At 41.3% G+C, this 22,914-nt stretch overlaps 2 protein-coding genes across 5 annotated transcripts in view; both read right to left on the reverse strand.

Moving 5' to 3' along the window:
- The window catches only part of LOC145351095 (protein CEBPZOS-like), a 652,257-nt gene that overhangs the window by 447,491 nt on the left and 181,852 nt on the right, over window positions 1-22,914 (reverse strand). The gene's annotated exons all lie outside the window — the stretch shown is intronic.
- hyls1 (HYLS1 centriolar and ciliogenesis associated) overlaps window positions 1-22,914 on the reverse strand; it is a 29,424-nt gene that overhangs the window by 1,204 nt on the left and 5,306 nt on the right. For 2 of the 4 annotated variants that reach the window (XM_080200701.1, XM_080200700.1), the window contains exons 4-11: window positions 18,076-18,164; window positions 13,169-13,422; window positions 10,757-10,815; window positions 5,164-5,318; window positions 4,719-4,779; window positions 1,794-1,857; window positions 392-473; window positions 265-297 (exon numbers count right to left, since the gene is read on the reverse strand). In XM_080200701.1, coding sequence (XP_080056827.1) covers window positions 265-297; window positions 392-473; window positions 1,794-1,857; window positions 4,719-4,779; window positions 5,164-5,318; window positions 10,757-10,815; window positions 13,169-13,422; window positions 18,076-18,164 — 797 coding nt within the window. The other 2 variants (XM_080200703.1, XM_080200702.1) reach the window with 2 other exon arrangements.

Here is a 22,914-nt window from a genome sequence, read left to right on the forward strand (position 1 = left end):
CACCCTAGCTATGATTGTAACACTACATTCTACACTCTCATTTCCTTCTCTGAACACTGTATAGCATACAAGAAATAATACTTTTCACTATGCTAATAACGTGACAATAAATCAAAATCAACTATATTGAAAATGCAAGATGTAAAATACTAAAAGCAGCAAGACATGAATACCATTATTTTAAAGTTGATGTGATCAGAATTTGGCTTACATAAGTGATAGTGGGAGTCAATAGAAAATTAAAAAAAGAAATTGACTACTCACGAGAGATAGTTGATTCTTATAAAACATTTGTTCCTGGGAAGAACAAGTTATACATGAAATGATTATTAAAGAGTGCTGACATCCTTAGTTTAAAACTGTGTTCCAGTAAACTATTAGATATACATACCCTTATTCCCCATCGCAATTCTTTACGATCTTTTTCTCCAGGAGCTTTGAAAGTTTCCCAGTTCTGTTTATATTCAAAATACCTTAATGATACAATTGCATATAGATAGTGAGATCTCTGCTCAAACAGATACATGCAGATTATCACTAGGTTAAAATGTTGGTGAAAATGAAGTAATCTGTTGGTAAGGGAATTCCAAGAAAATAGCTGTTAAAGTTATAGAATAAAGGTCTCAACTCTTCACTGAGGATTCTAAAATCATGAGTTTTGGCAGTGATATATATATCTATAGTGACTGGTTTCATGAGCATAAATTTGACCGTAATGAAGCAAACCAGTATAATCTCTTTTATCAGAGTACTCAGTCTAGGGACATGTGTGTAGCAAAAAGGGGAAAGCCTTTGGTAATTTGATTATAAAAATGGAAAGTTTTCAACTGACCATAAAAACTAAGCAAATATTGGAGTAGGGGATACAAGATTAATACTCGTCATGACCCCTATCCCTGAACAGAAGAAACCATAGCATAGCTGAAAATGTGACAGACATGAAGGCATGTCAGCAACTGGCAGAGAGAAATATACATTAATAGCACTGATCAAAAGAAATACGGAGTTAAAAACAAATACAAAATGATGAAGGAACAAAAAAAAAAGCAAAGATAACAAATGAACTGGGAGGGGGGGGGGGGGGTGGGGGGGGGGGCAGGGAAGGAGATGAAAAAAGTTCTAATATTAGAAACAGCAGAACAATGAAGAAATTGTCCAAAGCCTCTGCTGTATGCCAACGGTTCTTTTCCTTACCCTCCCTTGAACTGTGCTTGGATATGTAGTTAAAAAGGTCTGACTTTCAAGTCAGAAGGCTGAAGAGTGTGCATCAGAAAATTACAGTTCCTGAATCTAGAGTTGAGTTGGAATAACACAGAGGGGCTAAAAAGGCCAACGAGAAAGCTGTTTGTGAGAACTGAAACGAGTCACATCACATGGGTAAACAAAATAAACATGGCCATTTGCACTCATGGACATTTATTTCCTCTAATCCGTCATTCCAAATTCAATGTACAGCACCTTTCTTTCATGCAAAATATCTGGGGATCCAGGCAATGGGAAGAGAAAGTATGAACAAGTCCTTCTATTGCAAGGGAAAACGCTAGGAAACAGCAGAAAAGATAGGATGATGGACTAATGAACAAAGAGAAAGGCCCCTCTAGAAAGCAGGGGTGATAAAAGGGAAAGGATATTTGTACATCCTTGAAGTGAACCTAAAAATTGCAGAAAAAAAGTGGAATGAAAGATAAAAGACATAAGCAACACAAGTCAGTGGTTTAGAACACTGGAATCTTTTATTCCAATTGTAATGCGGATTTTTAAAAATGAAAATCATGAACAAATTCAGCACTTACTTTGCTACAGGATCACTTTTCTTTATGTTTCTTGTGTGAGGATGATCCATTAATGGTCTAATAACTGCAACAATATTAAAATAGTATTCTAACATTTCAATTAGAAAAAAATGTATTTTCATATTTTGTCTTTACCAAGAACATCTCAAAGCACTTCATAAGAACATAAGAAATAGGAGCAGGAGTAGGCCATCTAGCCCTTCGAGCCTGCCCCGCCATTCAATAAGATCATGGCTGATCTGTCGTGGCTCAGTTCCACATTCCCGCTCTCCCCCCATAACCCTTAATCCCCTCGCTTATCAAAAACCCATCAACCCGCGTCTTAAAAATATTTAGCGAGGCAGCCTCCACCACCTCAACGAGCAGAGAATTCCAGAGATTCACCACCCTTTGAGTGAAGAAGTTCCTCCTCAACTCCGTTCTAAACCACCCCCCCCTTTATCTTGAGGCTGTGCCCCCATTGGAATTTAATATTTCTGAATGGAAAACCTCTTATAGAAGCAAGGAATTTGCATGCAGTAAGGTCCCAAAGACAATGATTAGTTAAGCTGCATTAGTGGAGGGAGGAATTTGATCATTCTCCTCCATTTTGAGTAGAGCTACAGAATCCCTTATGGCCATTCTTTGAACTATATTGCAAAAGGGATGGAATAGTGAAGTCTTATTACAACTATGGAGCATTGGCAAGACCAGACCTGGAATATCACAGAGTTATACTTGCATTGGAGTTTATTAAAAGAAGTTTCACTAGGTTGCAAAAGGGAAGAAGAGATTGCCATATGAGGAAAGATTGAGTCTAGAGTCAGAGGTTTACAGCATGGAAACAGGCCCTTCAGCCCAAATTGTCCATGCCGCCTTTGTTTTTTAAACCCTAAGCTAGTCCCAGTTGTCTGCGTTTGGCCCAAAGCCCTTGATACCCATTTAACTATCTAAACACTTTTTAAACAAATGAAATTGTACCCGCCTCTACTACTACCTATGGCAGCTTGTTCCACATACTCACCACCCTCTGAAAAAATTGCCCCTCTAGACCCTTTTGTATCTCTCTGCTCTCATGTTAAACTTATGCCCTCTAGTTTTAGACTCCCCTACCTTTGGGAAAAGATATTAACTATCCAGCTGATCTATGCCCCTCATTATTTTATAGACCTCAATAAAATCACCCCTTAGTCTTCTACGCTCCAGAGAAAAAAATCCCAGTCTATCCAGCCTCTCCTGATAACTCAATCATCAAGTCCCGGTAGCATCCTAGTAAATTTCTTCTGCACTCTTTCTATAATAGGGTGACCAGAACTGTACACAGTATTCCAAGTGTGGCCTTACCAATGTCTTGTATAACTTCAACAAGATACCCCAACTCCTTGTATTCAATGTCCTGACCTGAAAACAAGCATATTGAATGCCTTCTTCACTCTGTCCACCTGTGACTCCACTTTTAAAAGGAGTTATGAGCCTCTCCCCTTGATCTCTTTGTTCTGTAACTCTCCCCAACGCCCTACCATTAACTGAGTAAGTCCTGCCCTGGTTCAATCTACCAAAATGCATCACCTAGCATTTATCTACATTAAACTCCATCTGCCACTCAGAGCCCACTGGCCCAATTGATCAAAATCCCATTGCAATCAGAGATAACTTTCTTCACTGTCCACTATGCCACCAACCTCAGTGTCATCTGCAAACTTACTAACCATACTTCCCATATTCTCATCCAAATCATTAATATAAATGACAAATAACAGCTGACCCAGCACTGATACCTCAGGCACACCGCTGGTCACAGGTCTCTAGTTTGAAAAACAAGGCTCTACAACCACCCTCTGGCTTCTGTCATTCAGCCAATTTTGTACCCATTTAGCTACCTCACCCTGGATCCTGTGAGATTTAGCCCTATGCAACAGTGTACCATGAAGTACCTTGTCAAAGGCCTTGCCAAAGTCCATATAGACAACATCAACTGCACTGCCCTCATCTACCTGCTTGGTTACCCCTTCAAAAAACTCAATTAAAATTTGTGAAACATGATTTTCCACTCACAAAGCCATGCTGACTGTCCCTAATCAGTCCTTGCATCTCTAAATGTCTGTCTCTCAAAAGACCTTAAGACAACTTACCCACCACAGGATGTGAGGCTCACCAACCTGTAGTTCCTAGGCTTTTCCTTGTAGCCTTTTTTAAACAAAGGCACAATATTTGCCACTATACTCACTGAAGTTTAGAAGAATGAAAGGTGATCTTATTGAAAGAAGATTCTGAGGGCACCTAGTAAGGTAGATGCTGAGAAGATTTTCCCCTTATAAGGGAAATCTGGAACTAGGGGGCATAATTTCAAAGGGGTCTCCCATTTAATATGGAATAATGAAGGGTCATTAGTCTTTGGAATTCTCTTTGCCAGAGAGCCGTGGCGGCTGAATCATTGAACATATTCAAGGCAGTTTTTTTGCTTAGCAAGGAAGTCAAGAGTTGAGTCAGGGTGGGGGTGCAGGCAAGGAAATGAAGTTAAGACCACAGCCAGATCAGCAACAATCTTAGTGAACGCTGGATAAATGACCTACTCCCACTCCTATTTTTATGTTCAACCTGACAGGCATTTTCTATTAATTTAACGTCTCATATAAAAGATGACACCTGTGACAACATTGAACAGAGTACAGCCCTAGATTAATAGTTCAATTCTCATGTGGCACACATTTGGGTTGAAAGTGCTACCTACTACTTTAATAAGGCTTTGATTTATTATGGGAATGACAGAACCAGATTTATAATGCAAAAAAACCCAAATTATGAACCAAGAAAGTAACACTATTCAGCTTGAAATAGAGTTTAGCATAGTTTCACTGGATATTAGATCCTTTGTACAAAAGATTTACATAGGTTAGTAAATTGTGAAAAGCTAACATACAGGAAAGGCAAAACCATAAAACTCACATGATTTTGGTGCATTTGAAATACAACCATAGCCTTCAGTTCCTCCAGGCCTAGAGGTCCACTATAGAGGAGAGGAAAATATTTCTGAATTAACATGATTCTGCAGTGCCAAACTTTCAAGGAAGGGAAGCTGCCTATACATGATTCCTGTTCAGTCTGTAGTTCGACTCAATGCTCTCCAGGGCAAACCAACGTTGGTCAATACCCTAACCAATGTTACCCACATCTCAAAAAAATAAAATTTTATTAAGGGCACTTATGCATAATTTTATTTCCATGCACGTCCTCATTGGAAAATTGCTTGCTCATCTTATTGAATATTTCATTCTGCAGTTTTAATTGCAGTTAACATATAGGATGAAATGTATTGGAGAAAGAAACGTCACTGATCAAAATTGGTACAAAAGCAAGCAAAGCCAGGAAGGTCACTGTTCAGATTAGTTACCAGATCTCTTGTGAAGAAGGGTTGCACAGAATTTGGTCGTCTTCCAGCAATGCTTCCAGGTGTGCTGCTGACTTCTTCACTCTCTCTGTCAGACTCTGCTTCATTGTTGAGAGTCTGAAATCTGCTGATCCTCTGTCCCAATTCACTGACTGCATCTTTTTAAAAATGTTTAATAGAAGATTATGGAACTAATGTTAAAAAACTTGTTTTAACGTTAAGTTAAACAGCAATGCAAAGTTCTCCAGTATTTTTCAGTTTAGGATTATAATCAATTGCTGTGTGTGATAGCGAGGAATTCCACAAAGCAGGTCAGCTCCCCACTCTTCCCTCTCCTACAGAGGCTCATTGATCCTTTGCTGCTTCATAAAAGAACCAGAAGTTGCAGCATGCTTCTTTACAACATGAAATCTGGGCAAGTTTGTCACCATCAACAACATGCAAGAATGAAATTGGCAGTATTGAACTACCTCTTGTTTCTGAATAGGATTGGTATAAAGATTACCACTTCTGTCCCTGGAGCAGCTGTATTTGAAGGGATTTTAACATATTTCTCTGGAGTCCTGAAGATCGTACACCGGAGGGAGAGGGTTCTCCAGTTTACAGCTTTTGCTGTTCCACCTGGCCTCGGTTTAGCAGCTGCTGAAACCTTTATCCATGCCTTTGATCCATAACACATAGCAAAGAAACAAGCCATTAGCCCAAATAGCTTTTGCTAATGCTTACAGTACACACAAATCTTCCCTCATTCTATCTATATCAGTTCAGCTTTTCAGCACATTTTCTCTCATATACTTGTCTAGTATCCTTTTGAAAACATCCAAGTTATTTGCCTCAACTACTTCTTGTGGTCTACATGCCACGTCCTAATAAGAGCAAAGAAATTTCTCACCTCCCTACTAGAATCATTAATAACAAACTTGTATTAACGGCCCCTAGTTTAGAATTCTCCTGCAAGTGAGAAAGCATTCTCTTCGTGTCTAACCTTTTCAACAATTTGTAATTTTAAAGACCTCTATCAGATCACTCATAAATCTTCTTTTCTAAAAAAAGCCTCAACTTGCTTAATTTTTCCTGATAGCTATAATCTTTTAAGTTTTAATACCATTCTCGTAAATCATTTTCAATATTTCTCCATTGCTTCTACATTCTCCTTGTGACTGTGCATAATGTTCCAAGTGTGACCTGCCCGAAGTCCTATACAATTAAAACAAAGCGTCACTATTTTTGAACGCTACTTCCCTAGAAATAAATCCGGTGTATTCTTAGTATTTAATTGTTTTGTTGATCTTCTGATGCTTTTTTTAATTAAATGTTTACTTACATCCTTGGATCCCTTTGCTACTCTATTCAGTTTCTAATTTACTAAAGGTGCAAGCATTGTTTCTGTTTTTCCCATGAATGGGAATGTTTATTTGCCATTTAACTACATGGTCTGTAAGTTAACTAATGTGTTCTTGTATTTTGTTGTATTCTCAGTGTTGGCTACAACTCTAGTTTGGTATTATGTGCAAATTTTGATCTCAAGTTACTTATTCCTAATTCCAAATTATTAATATAAATTAAGAACTGTGATCCCAGCACTGATCTTTGCTTTCTGCCTTCATTTAATTTGAATAACTAGCCTTGTCCTTTACTTTGTTTTTCAGTTTTTAAACCAACGTTATCCATTCGAACATCACATATCCTAAAATTTGTCATGAGCATTTATGTGGCTTCTCAAACGCCTTTTGAAATTTCAAGTATGTATAATTTACTGCATTAACTTTGTCCACTCTTTTTGTTACCACTTCAAAAAATCTGACGGGTAGAATTTTCCCAAAAATTGGCAGAGCGGCACTGTGGCCAGGAAAAATGGCAACAGGAACCAAAGATGGCTTTCCCCACTATATTGTTTGGCACACAGCCAAAAAAACTGGAGTGGGTCTCATAATATTATGCTGTAGAAATTAGTAGAAACCACCCCCCGCCCCGAACTCTGTCACAGTGCCCAGGTATAATCCTCTCCCCAAGGGATACACTCACCTGAACTCCTCTATCAGATTCTGCTCACCAGATGAATGCTCTGGGAGATCTATCATGATTCACTTGCTGACGTGAATGGACAATCTAACAGGCAATGTCAGAGTTCCTGTTATGACACTGGCGGGCTGCAGTCGCGACAGGAAATCCCACCAGTAGACCACAGTTTGGGAATCCCATGCGATTTTCCTCTCCAGCCACCGATCTCACCCCTAAAAAATAGGAGCAAAAAAATCTCTCCCTCATGCCTTTTAAGTTGGATTTTCTGTTTCTTCCATCAGTTCCTTTAACACAGATTCAAGTATTTTTCCCCTTTTGATGACAAGCTGACCTGGTCTACAATTTCCAGATTTCTGTTCTCTCTTTTTTGCATATAGGGACCTTAGCTGTGTCCCCTCTGGCACTACCCCCCTCTTTTATGGGACTTTGCACATACACGAGATCCTAATTACAACTACTAAAATAGGACTATTTACTTCTCTATAATCTCTGCTATATGGTAAATGTTTTACCCCAGAAATTTTAACCTTTAGACTCATCAATTCCAGTGAAACTACTAACTCCCAATTTTGAAATGTTCAGATAATAGAACATAGAACATAGAACACTACAGCACAAACAGGCCCTTCGGCCCACGAGTTGCGCCAATCACATCAATACCTGCCAATCCATAGACCTATCTATAACCCCCAGTCCCATTAAATCCCATATACTCATCCAGAAGTCTTTTAAAAGACCCCAGCGAGTTCGCCACCACCACCACTGACGGCAGCCGATTCCATTCACTCACCACCCTCTGAGTGAAAAACTTACCCCTAACATCACTTCTTGCCTCCCCGCACCTTAAATCTGTGTCCTCTCGTAGCGACCATTTCAACCCGGGGAAATAGCCTCTGAGAATCCACCCTATCTATTCCTCTCAACATTTTATAAACCTCTAGCAGGTTGCCTCTCAACCTTCGTCTCTCCAAGGAGAAGAGTCCCAGCTCCCTCAACCTATCTTCATAAGGCATGCCTCCCAAACCAGGCAACATCCTTGTAAATCTCTCTGTACCCTTTCAATAGCTGACAATAATATACTGACAATACTTTGTTTAGCAGTCCTAATGTGTTCCTAAAAACAAAAACCATTCAAACAAAATAACTTTCCTATAAGAAACCATGTAATGAATGTGGATTAAATTCCTGACCTAAAATTTTTTTACATTAAAAATCTATGAGCTGCTTTGAACCTCACTGACCCAAAATCTTATTACCTTGCTGCTCCTATCAACTTACTACTCTATTTTCTTCCCACTTGACAGCCTTTTTACTCATTGCTTTCTCTCCTCTTCTGACCTCCTTTTGTCCCTTTCCTCACTCCCACAATTCTTTCCTCTCACCATCCCTGACTCACAGCAAGGGGTCAGGAGAGGGGGAGCGAGGAGGCAGCTTGAGAGGGATGAGCAGGCAGATTGCGTAGTGAAAAAAGGCTGAGGAGTCAGGAGAAGGAAATGGCTATTGGGAGAACTGGGGACAAAAGCAGCAAAGATGGGGAAGGAAGGAGGGGGAAGAGGGAAAGAGCGTAGGAAGGTCAGAAAAGAGAAGCAGCTGTGTGTTTAAAAAAAACAGACCACATATGCACACTAAATGCTAAACTGAAAATGGAGGTTGTGTTCCTCGAATAAGTTATTTACAAATAATGCCAAAATTAAAACCTGCAATTGGAACACATTTTAGACAAGGGATTCCTGCACAAAAATAATAAATGACTGTAATGGCAGAGAAATTTTATACAATAACTGAGCTATTAAACTGAGCACTCATTATATCACTTCAAGCACTAAATCATTTTTTCTAGACTAGATAACCTAGTCCATGACAAGCTATTTCACTTTGTCCTAGGCAGTAGAGCTAAACGACAACCTGAACTTGAAGGAGAATAATTTCAAAACTAATTTGTGGAATCATATTTCATTGAGTGAACAAAACAGGCAATTTTAGGTAGATGGTGAAAGCAGACAATGTTGGTTCCCTTGAAAACAAATTAGATAGCTTCCTTTCAAAGGAAAGTACTACACATATATCTCATTATTATCGAATGCAGCACATCTGTAAATGGAGCATGCTTAGGGGAACAAGATGAAATTAGATCCAAGGTTCCCAAAGCTTTCCACTACTGGGGATTCTCCTAGTCTCACATATGGATTGAATGTAGGATAACTGATAAAAACTGATTGTCATGATTAGTCAATAATATAATTATTACCGAGATGTGTTAGTACCAGAATGATATAAATCAAACCAGGTGCATCTTGATCTTTGTCCATAGATTTCTACAGAATTTGGATGGGTTTTGTAGGATTGGATTTGTGTGAGAGAACTGCTTTATTGTGTACCCTCTCCAAAAAGATCACAGGTTTCTGCAGAGGAAATTTTTTCTCTGGAGACAGGAATGGAGGTACAAGGTGGTTCACTCGACATCTAAGCATTTCACGTGTGACTGGAGTTCTTGATGTTAATACTAAGTAGTCAAATGAGAAGTGATTCATTTCTTAGTCTTGATCAGCACAAAGCTGACAAACAAGACACCATACACACAGTGGTTGCAGGTTCAATCTCCAAGTTTCATGACTCAGACAGGGCAGCAACAAGAATGCAGTACAGTTCAAACCAGTGATTGTGATTATAAAACATAGCTTCCTGTCTCAGTTTATTAAAAAATTTCTATTTAAAAGAAAATCAAAGCAAATCACAAAGATTATATTAAAAACCCAACGTATAATTTCCTTTACACTCAAAAAGATTTAAGACTACAGAAGGTATAAGTTGACAAGCCATCAAACCTCTTCTCAAACACTAGCTCTTACCAAAAACCTCTTGCGGTTTGTTGAGATCTGATGTTGAAATACACTGAGAAGATTCACTTCTAAGGGGTCTGCTGTGCTGACTGACAATATCCACACTGTTAAATGGCGCATCACTTCTTATGTTATCAGATGCAAACAGAAGTCTCTGATTGAAAAAATTGCTTGAATCATTGATGGTCTGATCTTCTAAACTGTCTTTCCTTTGACTTAAAATATCATTCCTAGTTAAGTGATCTGAAAAAGTATCTTGTTCAAAATTTCCCAAAGCTTGTGACTTCTCATCATTTACTGTGGATTGTTCAGAGTCCTCTTTAATTGACTGGTCAAACCGAAACAGAGACAGCTTCTCTTCTTCATCATTGTCACCGATCAGTGAGTGACCACGTGTTGATTTGTACATGGTTATTCAAGTAACATACTAAGCCAGGTATAGTCAAGTTTTCTCCAGTCCTCTTCGACAACTAGTAGTTTAGCAACAACACCAACAATTCAGCAGATGGAGAGGCTTAAAAACTCTTTCATCAACAGAATAATAAAAGTAAGAGGCTTAGGGTGCAATGGTTTTAAGCAGCATATAATTACTGCACAGCCAATACCTAGACAGACAAACAAATCTCATTTCAACCAATCTGCCTAATGGAACACGCTTGATCAGAAAGTAGAAAGAGCTTATATATATGAAGTACAGTCCAAGAAGTGATAAATAACCAGCCTATTGTATTTACCAGATTCAGTTTCACTGATCATTGATTCATCACAAACTTGCAATTGTCCATTCTTCCTTCTGCAAAACACAGATAAATTAACTTTTCAAATACATGACAGAAGCTTCTGATGGGCAATCACCCCTGCACCTGCAACCATTCAATACTCAGAATTAAATCAGAGACTTCAAACGATTCCAACTCTCTTAGCAGAATAGTTATCCAGGAAAAGTTAAAAAGAATAAAACCTATTATCCAAGAAATGTTAGAAGGATTAAAACCATTTCTAACTTCTGGATAAGAAAGATACCGGCCTTCTTCCCCTCCCCAACTACCTACCCTCAACCCCTAGACTACCTTGAACATCTTCCATGACCACCCTAATCCCTCACCCACCTACATTCTACTTGTCTTCTCAAGTGGCTGGTACCTCTAAACTTAACTGGCTTACAGCAGTTGTCGCCTGCACTTTTCTCACCAGATCAAGACTTAGAAGACTGGGTAAGAAATATGCAGCTCTTGATCTGGATAAGTAGAAGGAAGCAGAGTGGCAATCTGATGGTGTTAAGTCTTCCCACGGAAATTCTAGTCCAACAACACATGAATTGGAATCAGGAGTAGATCATAAAGCTCCTTGAGCCTGCTATGCCTTTCAATATGATCATGGCATGACCTCCCTGCCCATTCCCCATATCCCTAAGGCACCAAAAATCTGTCAACCTCAACCTTAAATATATTCAATGGTCAAGTATTCACAGCCATCTGAGGTAGAGAACTCCATAAATTCACAACCTTTTAAGCGATGGAGTTTCTCATCTACAAGATGTACTGCAGAGATTCACAGACTCCTTAGGCTGCACCTTCCAAACACACCCGCTACCCTCGAAGAGAAACAGATACTTGGGAACACCATCCTGACTGGGAAACTATAGCCATTCCTTCTTTGTTGCTGGGTCAAAATCCTGAAACTCCCTCCTAACAACATTGTGGATATAGCTACACCAAATGGACTGCAGCGGTTCAAGAAGGCAGCTCACCACCATCTTCTCAACGGCAATTAGAGAATGATAGTAAATTTTGTCCTAGCCAGTGACACCCACATCTCAAATTAATTTTAAAAAACTCATCCTAAATGATCAGCTCCTTATCCAGAGACCATGTGTCCATGCTCTAGATTTCCTAACCCATAGAAACAACCCTTTAATGTCTAGTCTGTCAAATCCCTTCAGAATCTTTTATCTTTCAATGAGATCACCTCATCGAAATTATTGGGGTAAATACATGGGGATAAGGGGATAGGGCCTGCTGCAGGGCAAAAGGGCCTCCATCTGCACAGTAGGAATTCTATAATTCAATAATGGTCTAGACCAAATATGGTAAGTAATTTATTAAATCATTTGATCATTTTATCTGCTGCTTATAAAAACAAAATCCTGACAATTCCCACATTTGAATTATAGCTATTTCATTCTGAGAACTTGATGAACACTCTGAAAACAAAATGCAACAAGTTTCTGATTTTGTTCATTTGTATTATGAACTGAGAAACATACTGTGATTCCATATACAGGTACCTAGCCACATAACAGGAAAGCTCAGGGCCAAACATTTGCCAGATTTGGGAATTTTAGGTCCCAGATCTTATTGTGCATAAAGTAGGAAAAATAAAGAATAAAATGGTTTTATTCAAATTTCTACCCAGGACGCCAGCTATGAACGTCGCTGGTTTTCGGGTCCTTCTGAAATTTGAGATGTCAGTTAAAGAATGCAGCACCTGTAATCCATATACAGAGATATTATTCAGCACTTAACTATCTGGGTGAAAGTATTTTGAGTTACTATAGAAATTCAAGAATCAAAATATTATTTTAACACTTCAACATAGTTGAGACAGCAACTAATTGGATTACAATCTATTCTTGATCAAAGTCATTTTTATTCCCAAACTGAATAATTCAAATTAAGTTATTTAAATAATTTAAAATTATTTTTTTTATAGAACATGAGCATTTATTGCCTGTCCCTCAGCAGGCATTTGAGAGTCAACCATGTTGCTGTGGATCTGGAAACACATGTAGACTAGGTCAGGTAAGGACGGCAGACAGATTTCCCTCCCTAATAGGACATTAGTGAACAAGATAGGTTTTTATGACAATTAACAATAGCTTCATGGTTATTATTAGGCTTCTTAATTCCAGATTTTTATACATTCAGATTTCACCATCTGCCATGGCAGGACTTGAACACAGGTCCACAGATCTTTCTCATGGTCGCTGGATTATTAGTCCAATGACAATTCCCCTGGGCCATTGTCTGAATTTAGTGCTACTTTTCATTTAGATACAGATACATATGCAATACATTCAGTTTTCACAAACCCTATCTCATGAAAACATGCATTTGGTTCTCAAAGCTAGATTTCATTTTACTCACCGTAATACTTTCCTCCGGAGAACTGGTTTTCTGATGCTTTCAGATGGTGCTTCAGAACTGCTTGTGCTGCTGTTCTCATACTGTACCTGATTGTCATTGCTGTGCTGATTTGGGGGGTTCTGAAGATTCAGCCTAATAGGTGCTGATGAACATCTAAATGTATTTGGGCCTACTGAGTATCTGCTATACGTGTCACAGTGATGAAATTCTGCAGGATGACGATATAAAGTCTCAATCCCCCTCCTATTTGATGACTGTAATTGGAAGAGAATGCACTAATTAAAGCTAGTCATTTTTACATAAAAATTATTAAGTTACTGATTATTAGTATAGGCCTCAGAAAATAAGCATTAGAAGCTGATTGGTAGACATTTATGTTGCTAGGTTCATATTTACTCTGCTAATACCTCATTTTCCCCATATAAACATATTTTTCTCATCAATGATTATGGTTAGATTTGTCACTTCACTTTAGGGTCAGTTACTTGCTTCACTCATTAAAATTAAAAATGAATTAAAATAATTTGTTTAAAAACTGAAGTCAGGGATACTAATAAGTAAAATTGCTCCAGACCTAAAACGCCCCTGTTGCAGCCACAATATTCCTACCTTTAAGTAACTTAGTTTGCAAATTTCAAGCATTTATCAATCTTTAGGAAAATAAATACTTCCCAATATCTAATCATGTTTGGCTAATTTTTGCTTGCTTTCCAGCCATTTCAAAGTATTACTAGGGGGTTCTCTTACCTGGATTTTTTTTTAAATCATGGTAGGTGAGCATTACCAGCATTTACTGTCTATCCCTACATGCCTTGAAAAGGGTGGTGAGCCACCTTCTTGAGCTACTGTAGCTCATTTGGTATAGGTAGATTAATGGTATTGTTCGGAAAAGGGGAAAGGAGTTCCAAGAGATCCAGCAACATCTCTGATGCATTTAAAATAGACAGAGCTAAGGCATCTGTCAGGACGATGTGACACTGGTTAGGGGTGGGGGCCTTACATCTGCTGCCGTAGTCCTTCTAGGGTGGTAAAACTTGAAGTTTGGCAAGTGTCTCAAAGGAGTCTTGTTGAGTTGCTGCAGTGCATCTTGTACTTTGATGTACAGTGATAGCAGTGTGTACAAAGATAGATGAAGTGAATCTTTAGGTTGGGGGATGAGGTGTTGATCAAACCGAATGCTGTGTCCTGCATGAAGCTGAGCTTCTTGAGCGTTGCTGGAACCATTCATCTAGGCAAGTGAAGGGTGTTCCATCAGTCCTGCCTTGTAGATGGTCAACATGCTTTGGGCAAGTTACTTGCCTCAGTTCGCAGTCTCTGTTCTATTCTTGTAGCTACAGTATCTAAATGGTTGTCCCCTTTAGTTTGGGTCAATAGTAACCCCCAGGATTTTGATAGTGGGGGATTCAGTGACAGTAATGCCATTGAATGTTATGGGGAGATGGTTGGATTGTTGTAGATAGTCATTGCCTGTACTTGGGTGGCATAAATATACTTGCCACTTATTAGTGTGTGTTTCCCCCGCCCCTGCAAATGAAGCACAAGTCTTCAGTAACAAGCCAGGATGTCATTACAGTCCATAGCCTTTGCAGTGTCCATTGCCTTCTGCCTTCTCTTGATATCACATGAAGCAAACTGAATTGGCTGACGATTGACATCTGTGGTCCTGGGGTCTCAGGAGGAGGCTGAGACAGATCATCCACTTGGCTGAAAGATCTCGTCTTTTGCACAGAAATGATGGGTGGCCCCCCTCCACCCCTCCAAAACTACTCATGACTGCATGCAACAGGACTGCAGAGCTTAGATTTGACCTGTTGGTTGTGGGATGCCTTAGCTCTGTCTATTTTAAATACAGAGATTCCAGCTTAACTGTCTTCCATCCACACTTTAGCTTCTCTGCCCTTTCTCCAAAAATCACCACTTTTATGTCTGAGATCAGCGCACTGCAAAGTCTTAATATTTCAAAATGTTAGCATATCATTTTGGTTCTTGATAAATAAGGGGATCAGGGGTTATGGGGAAAAGGCAGGAGAATGGGGATGAGAAAAATGTCAGCCACGATTGAATGGTGGAGTAGACTCTATGGGCCAAGTGGCCTAATTCTGCTCCTATGTCTTATACCCCAGATCGTACCGCTCTTCAATCAATTTGGCACTTCTTTCACATAAGGTCTGGGTCCTCCTTATACTTACATAAGAACACAAGAAATAGGAGCAGGAGTAGGCCATCTAGCCCTTCGAGCCTGCCCCGCCATTCAATAAGATCATGGCTGATCTGTCGTGGCTCAGTTCCACATTCCCGCCCTCTCCCCATAACCCTTAATCCCCTCGCTTATCAAAAACCCATCAACCCGCGTCTTAAAAATATTTAGCGAGGCAGCCTCCACCACTTCAACGGGCAGAGAATTCCAGAGATTTGAGTGAAGAAGTTCCTCCTCAACTCCGTTCTAAACCGCACCCCCCCCCCCCTTTTCTTGAGGCTGTGCCCCCTAGTCCTACTGTCCTTTCTGAGCGGGAAGAGTCTCTCCACCTCTATCCTATCCATCCCATTCATCATCATATATGTCTCAATGAGATCTCCCCTCATTCTTCTAAACTCTAACGAGTACAAGCCTAGTTTATTCAGCCTCTCCTCATAGCTCAACCCCCTCAACTCCAGTATCAGCCTAGTAAACCTCCTCTGCACTCCCTCCAAGGCCAAAATATCCTTGCATAAGCGCGGCGACCAAAACTGCACACAGTACTCCAGCTGCGGCCTCACCAATGCCCTATACAGCCGCAGCAAGACCTCCCTACTTTTATATTCAATCCCCCTCGCTATGCAGGCCAGCATCCCATTAGCCTTCCTGACCACCTGCTGCACCTGCAGGCTGGGTTTTTGCGACTCATGCACAAGGACCCCAAGGTCCCTCTGTACCATCGCCTGCTGCAGTTTTTCGCCACGTAAGTAATAGTCCTTCCTACCATTCTTCCTACCAAAGTGGACCAGCTTGCACTTGCCAACATTAAATTCCATTTGCCAGTTCCTGGCCCATCCGCCCAGCCTATCTAGATCCTTCTGCAGACTCTCCACACCCGCCGCACAATTTGCCGTTCCACCAATCTTGGTGTCATCAGCAAATTTCGACACCATACACTCGGTTCCCTCCTCCAGATCATCTATATAAATGGTAAATAGCTGAGGCCCCAGCACTGACCCCTGGGGCACTCCACTAGTCACCAACCGCCAATCCAAATAGCACCCATTAACCCCCACTCTCTGTCTCCTATTTGACAACCAATCCTCTATCCACGCTAACACCCTACCCCCAACTCCATGCCCCCTGACCTTCTGCAGTAACCTCTTGTGAGGTACCTTGTCAAACGCCTTCTGAAAATCAAGAACCACCACATCCACCGGCTCTCCTCTATCCACCGCCCTAGACACATCCTCATAGAACTCCAATAAATTTGTCAGACATGACTTCCCCTTAACGAAACCGTGCTGCGTCTGCTCTATCAAGCAATTCCCCTCAAGATGCCTCACTATTTCCTCCTTGATGACGGATTCTAACATTTTACCTACAACAGACGTTAAACTAACCGGCCTATAATTCCCCGCCTTTTGCCTGCCACCCGTCTTAAACAACGGCGTATCATTAGCCGTTTTCCAATCTTCCGGCACTTCCCCGGAATCCAGCGACGTTTGGAAAATAACCACCTATCACCTCCGCCATTTCTTTCAGAACCCTCGGATGCATTCCATCCGGTCCTGGGGACTTGTCCACAATCAGTTCCTCCAGTCTGTCGAGCACCGCCTCTCTAGTAACAATGATGTCATTGAGACCCTCCTGTCCTACCACCTTTCCATCGCTACTTCTTACAGAAAGGTACCATTTCACATTATATACCACCTACTCTGAAGGTCACTTGCCAATTACATGTCCATTCTGTAAGTTTAATAACGTCATACCTGTTATAAGTATCTACTTCATGGTTCATTGCAAGTTCTGGGAAGTTCAATTGTAGAAAATGGAACCAAAGCAATTTGAAGACTGTTGCACTTAGAATTGGGGCCATAGTGCCTTAAGGGGTTAACAGCTAAAATGGTATGACATAAAACAGTAGATGGGCTTAACTGATAATTGGAGACAAGAGGTGAAATTTTCCTGTCTTGCCCACTGTGGGGATCGTAGCTGGCAGGGGTCGGACCACGAAAGGTCTGTTGATCTCAGGCAGAACTTCCCGGTCCTGGGGCAAGCACAGCTGGAAAATCCTGCCAAGATGTCTACAATGCTTGCAAGGTAAAGCAGCCCAAATTTTGTTTTTGCTTTGGGAGTTAGAGCTGTAATTAATTTAAAAGCTTTCAGTGTGCTCTAATGTGGGGCAACACAGTAGCACAGTGGTTAGCACTGCTGCTTCACAGCTCCAGGGACCTGGGTGCGACTCCTGGCTTGGGTCACTGTCTGTGTGGAGTCTGCACGTTCTCCCTGTGTTTGCGTGAGTTTCCTCCGGGTGCTCCAGCTTCCTCCCACAGTCCAAACGATGTGCGGGTTAGGTTGATTGGCCATGCTAAAAATTGACCATAGATGCATAGGTTAGGGGATAAGTGGGTAAAATATGTACGGATATGGAGGTAGGCACTGGGTGGGATTGTGGTCGGTGCAGACTTGATGGGCCGAATGGCCTCCTTCTGTACTGTAGGGTTTCTAAAAAACTTCCATTCATTCTGTTATTTTGTTGTTCAGGAAAATGAAAGTTAACATTTGCCATTAACATTCAATGTTTCTCTACATTTTTGACCTTTATGAGTGTAGTAGTCAAGTTCTTTAACCAACTGTATAATCAACCTAATTCCTGTTGCAAACATTCAGCAGCATCTTCTGCCTCTACTGTTCTCTCTATTGTGCCATTAGCAAAGAAAAAACTGACCTGGTTCTCTTTTCCCGAGTTGAACTCATACCAAGCTGTTGTTTGAGGCGCTGCAAGGGGCTGTACAGACCTGTTTCGCACCTGTGAAACTTAATAGAAAACCAGGGTCTATGAAGAAATTAAAAATAGCTTCCTACTCTCTACAAAACTTTGCAAAAATCAGTTCAATTCATACGTATTCAATAGTACACTCTAATCCATCATAAGTACTGTAAACTAATTCAGTCAGAGGTAAACTTTTCATATAGCACAATATATTTTGCATCGTTTGTAGAATACAAAAACAATTCTCCAAAAGACTAGCCATTTAACTTGAGGCTAAAATCATTCAAGAAACATCTGGTTTCTCACAAACAATTCAAGCTAATTAACTGAATCGGTCTTCCATTTTGCTTCAGGGTTGCAGGTACCTTTATCCACATACCTAAGCACACCTTCTTCATTTGATAATATTGTCTATAGGTGGAACATAACGTAACATAAGCAGGGTCTAGTTTTATGGCTGATAAAATTGGATATCGTAAATTAAAGAATTGGGCATATTAAAAATCAAACACAGTCAAACCTCAGGCAGGCTAGTTGTACAATACACAAACCTGTCTGGGCCTGACTCATCAACCTCCTACCAAAGGTCGTTGCACCCTACTAATACTTAGCAGGAGATCATTGCACCCCATTGAAATGCACCAGCCTGGGCCAGACTTTGTCACCAAGAGTTCCCGCAGTTGGCTTAATCTGATAACAGGTTACATGTAAGCAGCAGCATGGAGATGGACACCTGGGGGCGGACGTATCCGTGTCGATGATCCGGCATGTCTTGCAGAGGTTGCTGAGGCAAGGTTTGTGGTGTTGTGATCACTGTTCTCCTGAAGACTGGGTAGTTTGCTGCAAACAATGGTCTGTTTGAGGTTGTGTGGTTGTCTGAAGACAAGAAGTGGGGGTGTGGGGATGGCCCTGGCGAGATGTTCGTCTTCATCAATGATATGTTGAAGACTCCGGAGAAGATGTCGTAGCTTCTCCGCTCCGGGGAAGTACTGGACGACGAAGGGTACTCTGTCCACTGTGTCCCGTGTTTGTCTTCTGAGGAGATCGGTGCGGTTTTTCACTGTGGCGCATCGGAATTGTCGGTCTATGAGTTGAGCGCCATATCCTGTTCTTATGAGGGCATCTTTCAGCGTCTGGAGGTGTCTGTCACGATTCTCCTCATCTGAGCAAATCCTGTGTATACGGAGGGCTTGTCCATAGGGGATGGCTTCTTTAACATGTTTAGGGTGGAAGCTGGAGAAGTGGAGCATTGTGAGATTGTCTGTGGGCTTGTGGTACAGTGAGGTGCTGAGGTGACCGTCCTTAAATGGAGATGCATGTGTCCAAGAATGCAACTGATTCTGGGGAATAGTCCATGGTGAGTCTGATGGTGGGGTGGAATTTGTTGATATCATCATATAGTTGTTTCAGTGATTGTTCACCATGAGGCCAAAGGAAGAAAATATCATCGATGTATCTAGTGTATAGCATCGGTTGAAGATTCTGTGCAGTGAAGAAGTCTTGTTCGAACCTGTGCATGAAGATGTTGGCATATTGGAGGTGCAAATTTGGTCCCCATGGCTGTTCCATGTGTCTGGATGAAAAACTGGTTGTTGAAGGTGAAGACATTGTGGTCCAGGATAAAGCGGATGAGTTGTAAAATTGCATCTGGAAACTGGCAGTTGTCAGCATTGAGTACTGAGGCAGTCGCAGCAATGCCGTCCATGTGGGGGATGTTGGTGTAGAGCGCCGAGACATCCATTGTGACGAGGAGTGTCCCTGGTTCAACTGCTCCATGTGTGCTAAGTTTCTGTAGGAAGTCCGTAGTGTCGTGACAAAAGCTGGGGGTTCTTTGTACAATGGGTTTCAGGATGCCCTCGACATAGCCGGAGAGGTTCTCACAGAGTTCCATTGCCCGATACGATGGGATGGCCAGGTGTTTGCCTTGTGTATCTTTGGGAGGCAGTAGAGATCTCCAATGCGGGGAGTACGTGGATGAGAGCACGGAGGGTGCTCTGAAGGTCCGGATCAAAAGGTCTTGATCAGATTGTTGAATTGACGAGTGTGTTCTTTGGTCGGATCTGCGGGTAACTGTCTGTAGTGTCCAACGCCGGCACATCCACATCATGAGTCCTGTCAGGCAGACATCAAGAAACCCACTGGGTATTGGAACCCCCTCCTGGGACCTCATTGGCCAGAAGCCAGAGAAGTTTCTGGAAAGGCAAGCAGGCAGGGGGATAAAGGAACACACTTGCAGACACCAGCAGGGAAGACTGGAGAAGACTCGATGAAGGAGACGACCCTTGACCATTCGGAAGGCTGACCAGAGAAGAGGAAGGAAGAAGCTGCCATCGAGACTCACCTTCGTGACGACAGACCAGAGGGACTCAGAGAATCGAGCCTGCAGTTTTAACCAAACCATCTTTGCGGGTAGTATATCTGATTTTGGGGTATCCTCTTGTTTTATGTGGGTAATTTAAGGGTTAGTAGTGTTATTGTTAATAAACTTGTTGAACCTTTACTTGTGTTTGTCGTTTGTCCACCTTGCAAATAAGGGCAGCGGGGTAAAACATTGCAGTAAGCAAACTGGTCTAAAGAATCAGATATTTTAACATTTCAACAATATCAAACAATAATTCTATAGATACCACTTTTATATTTATGTAAATTTCTATTGTACTGGTCGATTCAAACTAGTATTGAATCACGAGACAGAATTGTTTTGAAAATGTCTAATTTCATGATTCATATGTTTTAGCACTTAACATTTCATTTGAGTTTGAATTGTTCAATGCAAGATGACTGGGAACGCCTGGTGAGAAACTGGTAAACAGCCTTTAAATAACTGTCATTCAAAGGATGAGTTTAGATGGTGGTGTAGTGGTAATGTCACTAGGCTAACAATCCAGAAGTTCAGCTAATGCTTTGGGGACACATGTTTAAATTCTACCATGACAACTGATGGAATTTAAATTCTAATCAATCAAAATAGCTCAGTTGAGCAAGCATTAGACCAAAAATCTAAAAGGTCTCTGGTTCAATCCTGGGTTTCAACACACCACCACACACTGGTTTCCTTCACTATCTGCTAATCTATTTCATGTCAGAACTGGATATGGGAAAATGTTAAACAATGGATGGCCCCTTGCTGCATTTCTTTGTGGAGATGAGATATCTACAGTTGTTTCATGATGGGTTTAACTTATTCACGTGGAAGGAATATTTTTGTTTTTGGTTCTGGGTACTTTCTCACAGAAATAGGCAGTTGCAGTTGGATCCTGATAGCAACTTTGAACCCATGAAGGCTCATGGCACTAGACCAACATGGGCAAGAAAACCTCCTGTCACATACTGTCCCCCCTCAGCTGATGAATCAGTACCCTTCCATGTTGAACACCACATGGAGGAAGCATGGAGGGTGGCATGGGCACAGAATATATTCTGGGTGGGGGACTTCAATTCCATCACCAAGAGTGGTTCGGTAGTATCACCACAGACCAAGCTGGCCGGGTCCTAAAGGACATAGATGCTAGATTAGGACTGTAAAAAGTCTGACAACACCAGGTTTTAGTCCAACCGAAGAAGAGGGAATCCCCTCGAAAGCTAGTGAGTTTACTATCAAATAAATTGGTTGGACTAATACCTGGTGTAGTCAGACTTTTTACTGTGTTTACCCCAGTCCAACACCAGCATATCCACATCAAGATTAGGACTGTGCAGCAAGTGGTGAGGGGATCAAGGAGAAAATACACAATCGACCTAATTTTCACCAACCTGCCTGCTGCAGATGCATCTGCCCACTAGAGTGACCCCCACATCTTCACATTGAGGATATCCTTCATTGTGTTGTGTGGCACTACCTCCATATTAAATGTGATAGACTTCGAACAAATCTAGCAACTCAAGACTGAGCATGTCCTTTAGAGAAGGAAATCTGCTGTCTTACTTGGTCTGGTTGACATGTGACTCCAGCCACAGTAATGTGGTTGACTCTCAACTGCTCTCAGGCAATGAGGGATGGGCAACAAATGCTGGCCAGCCAACCACACCCATGACCTATGAATGAATAAAAAAAACATGAAGTGATGTGGCCCGTCAGCTCAGCAGAATTGTACTCAGCCACAATCTGTAATATCATGGCCTGGCACATCCCCCATTCCACCATTACCACCAAGTCAGGAGTTCAACCCTGGCTCAACATCTGACTGTCCTATCTGTATTTAGAGGGTGAACAGAATGGATATGCAAATCTATGAGGTACATGCTGATGTGGGACTGGTGTTAGGCAGTTGTGTGAGGCACTGTAGGCAGCAGACAAGTAGCTCTGAGGGAATGTGTCTTCCATGTACATACTGTAGACAAACCAGTTTTGTAGCATCCTGATGCACCGACAGTTCTGCCTTGCTTGAATCCAAGCCCAGTACATCATACGACATGGTAGCAGCGGTGGCAGCAGCAATTTTGTGCACTTATGTCATACAACGAACATCCATGGCCCAAGACAGCCATAATCCCACTTTAGCAAGGTGCCTCATTAAACATCCCAGTGATACAGACACACACAGACCAATGGTGGCAATACCAATCAGTGCTCCTATCTCACTCATTTTCAAGATTCAGACTAACTGCTGGAATCACTGCTGGAAAATAAAAATTGACAACCAATCGAGGTCAGTTCTTCCTTCTGTGGAGCCAAATGTGAATCAGAGCATTGATACCGATGTTAAAAGGGACCTTTCCCTTGCTCCGGACTACTGTGCCCAAACTTGGTAACTCCACCCATTTCATAGCTCACTGAAATAGTTCAGGTGAGAA

Source organism: Carcharhinus amblyrhynchos, chromosome 12, assembly GCF_965287045.1.
Source record: "Carcharhinus amblyrhynchos chromosome 12, sCarAmb.v2.hapA, whole genome shotgun sequence".
Lineage (NCBI taxonomy): Eukaryota > Metazoa > Chordata > Chondrichthyes > Carcharhiniformes > Carcharhinidae > Carcharhinus > Carcharhinus amblyrhynchos.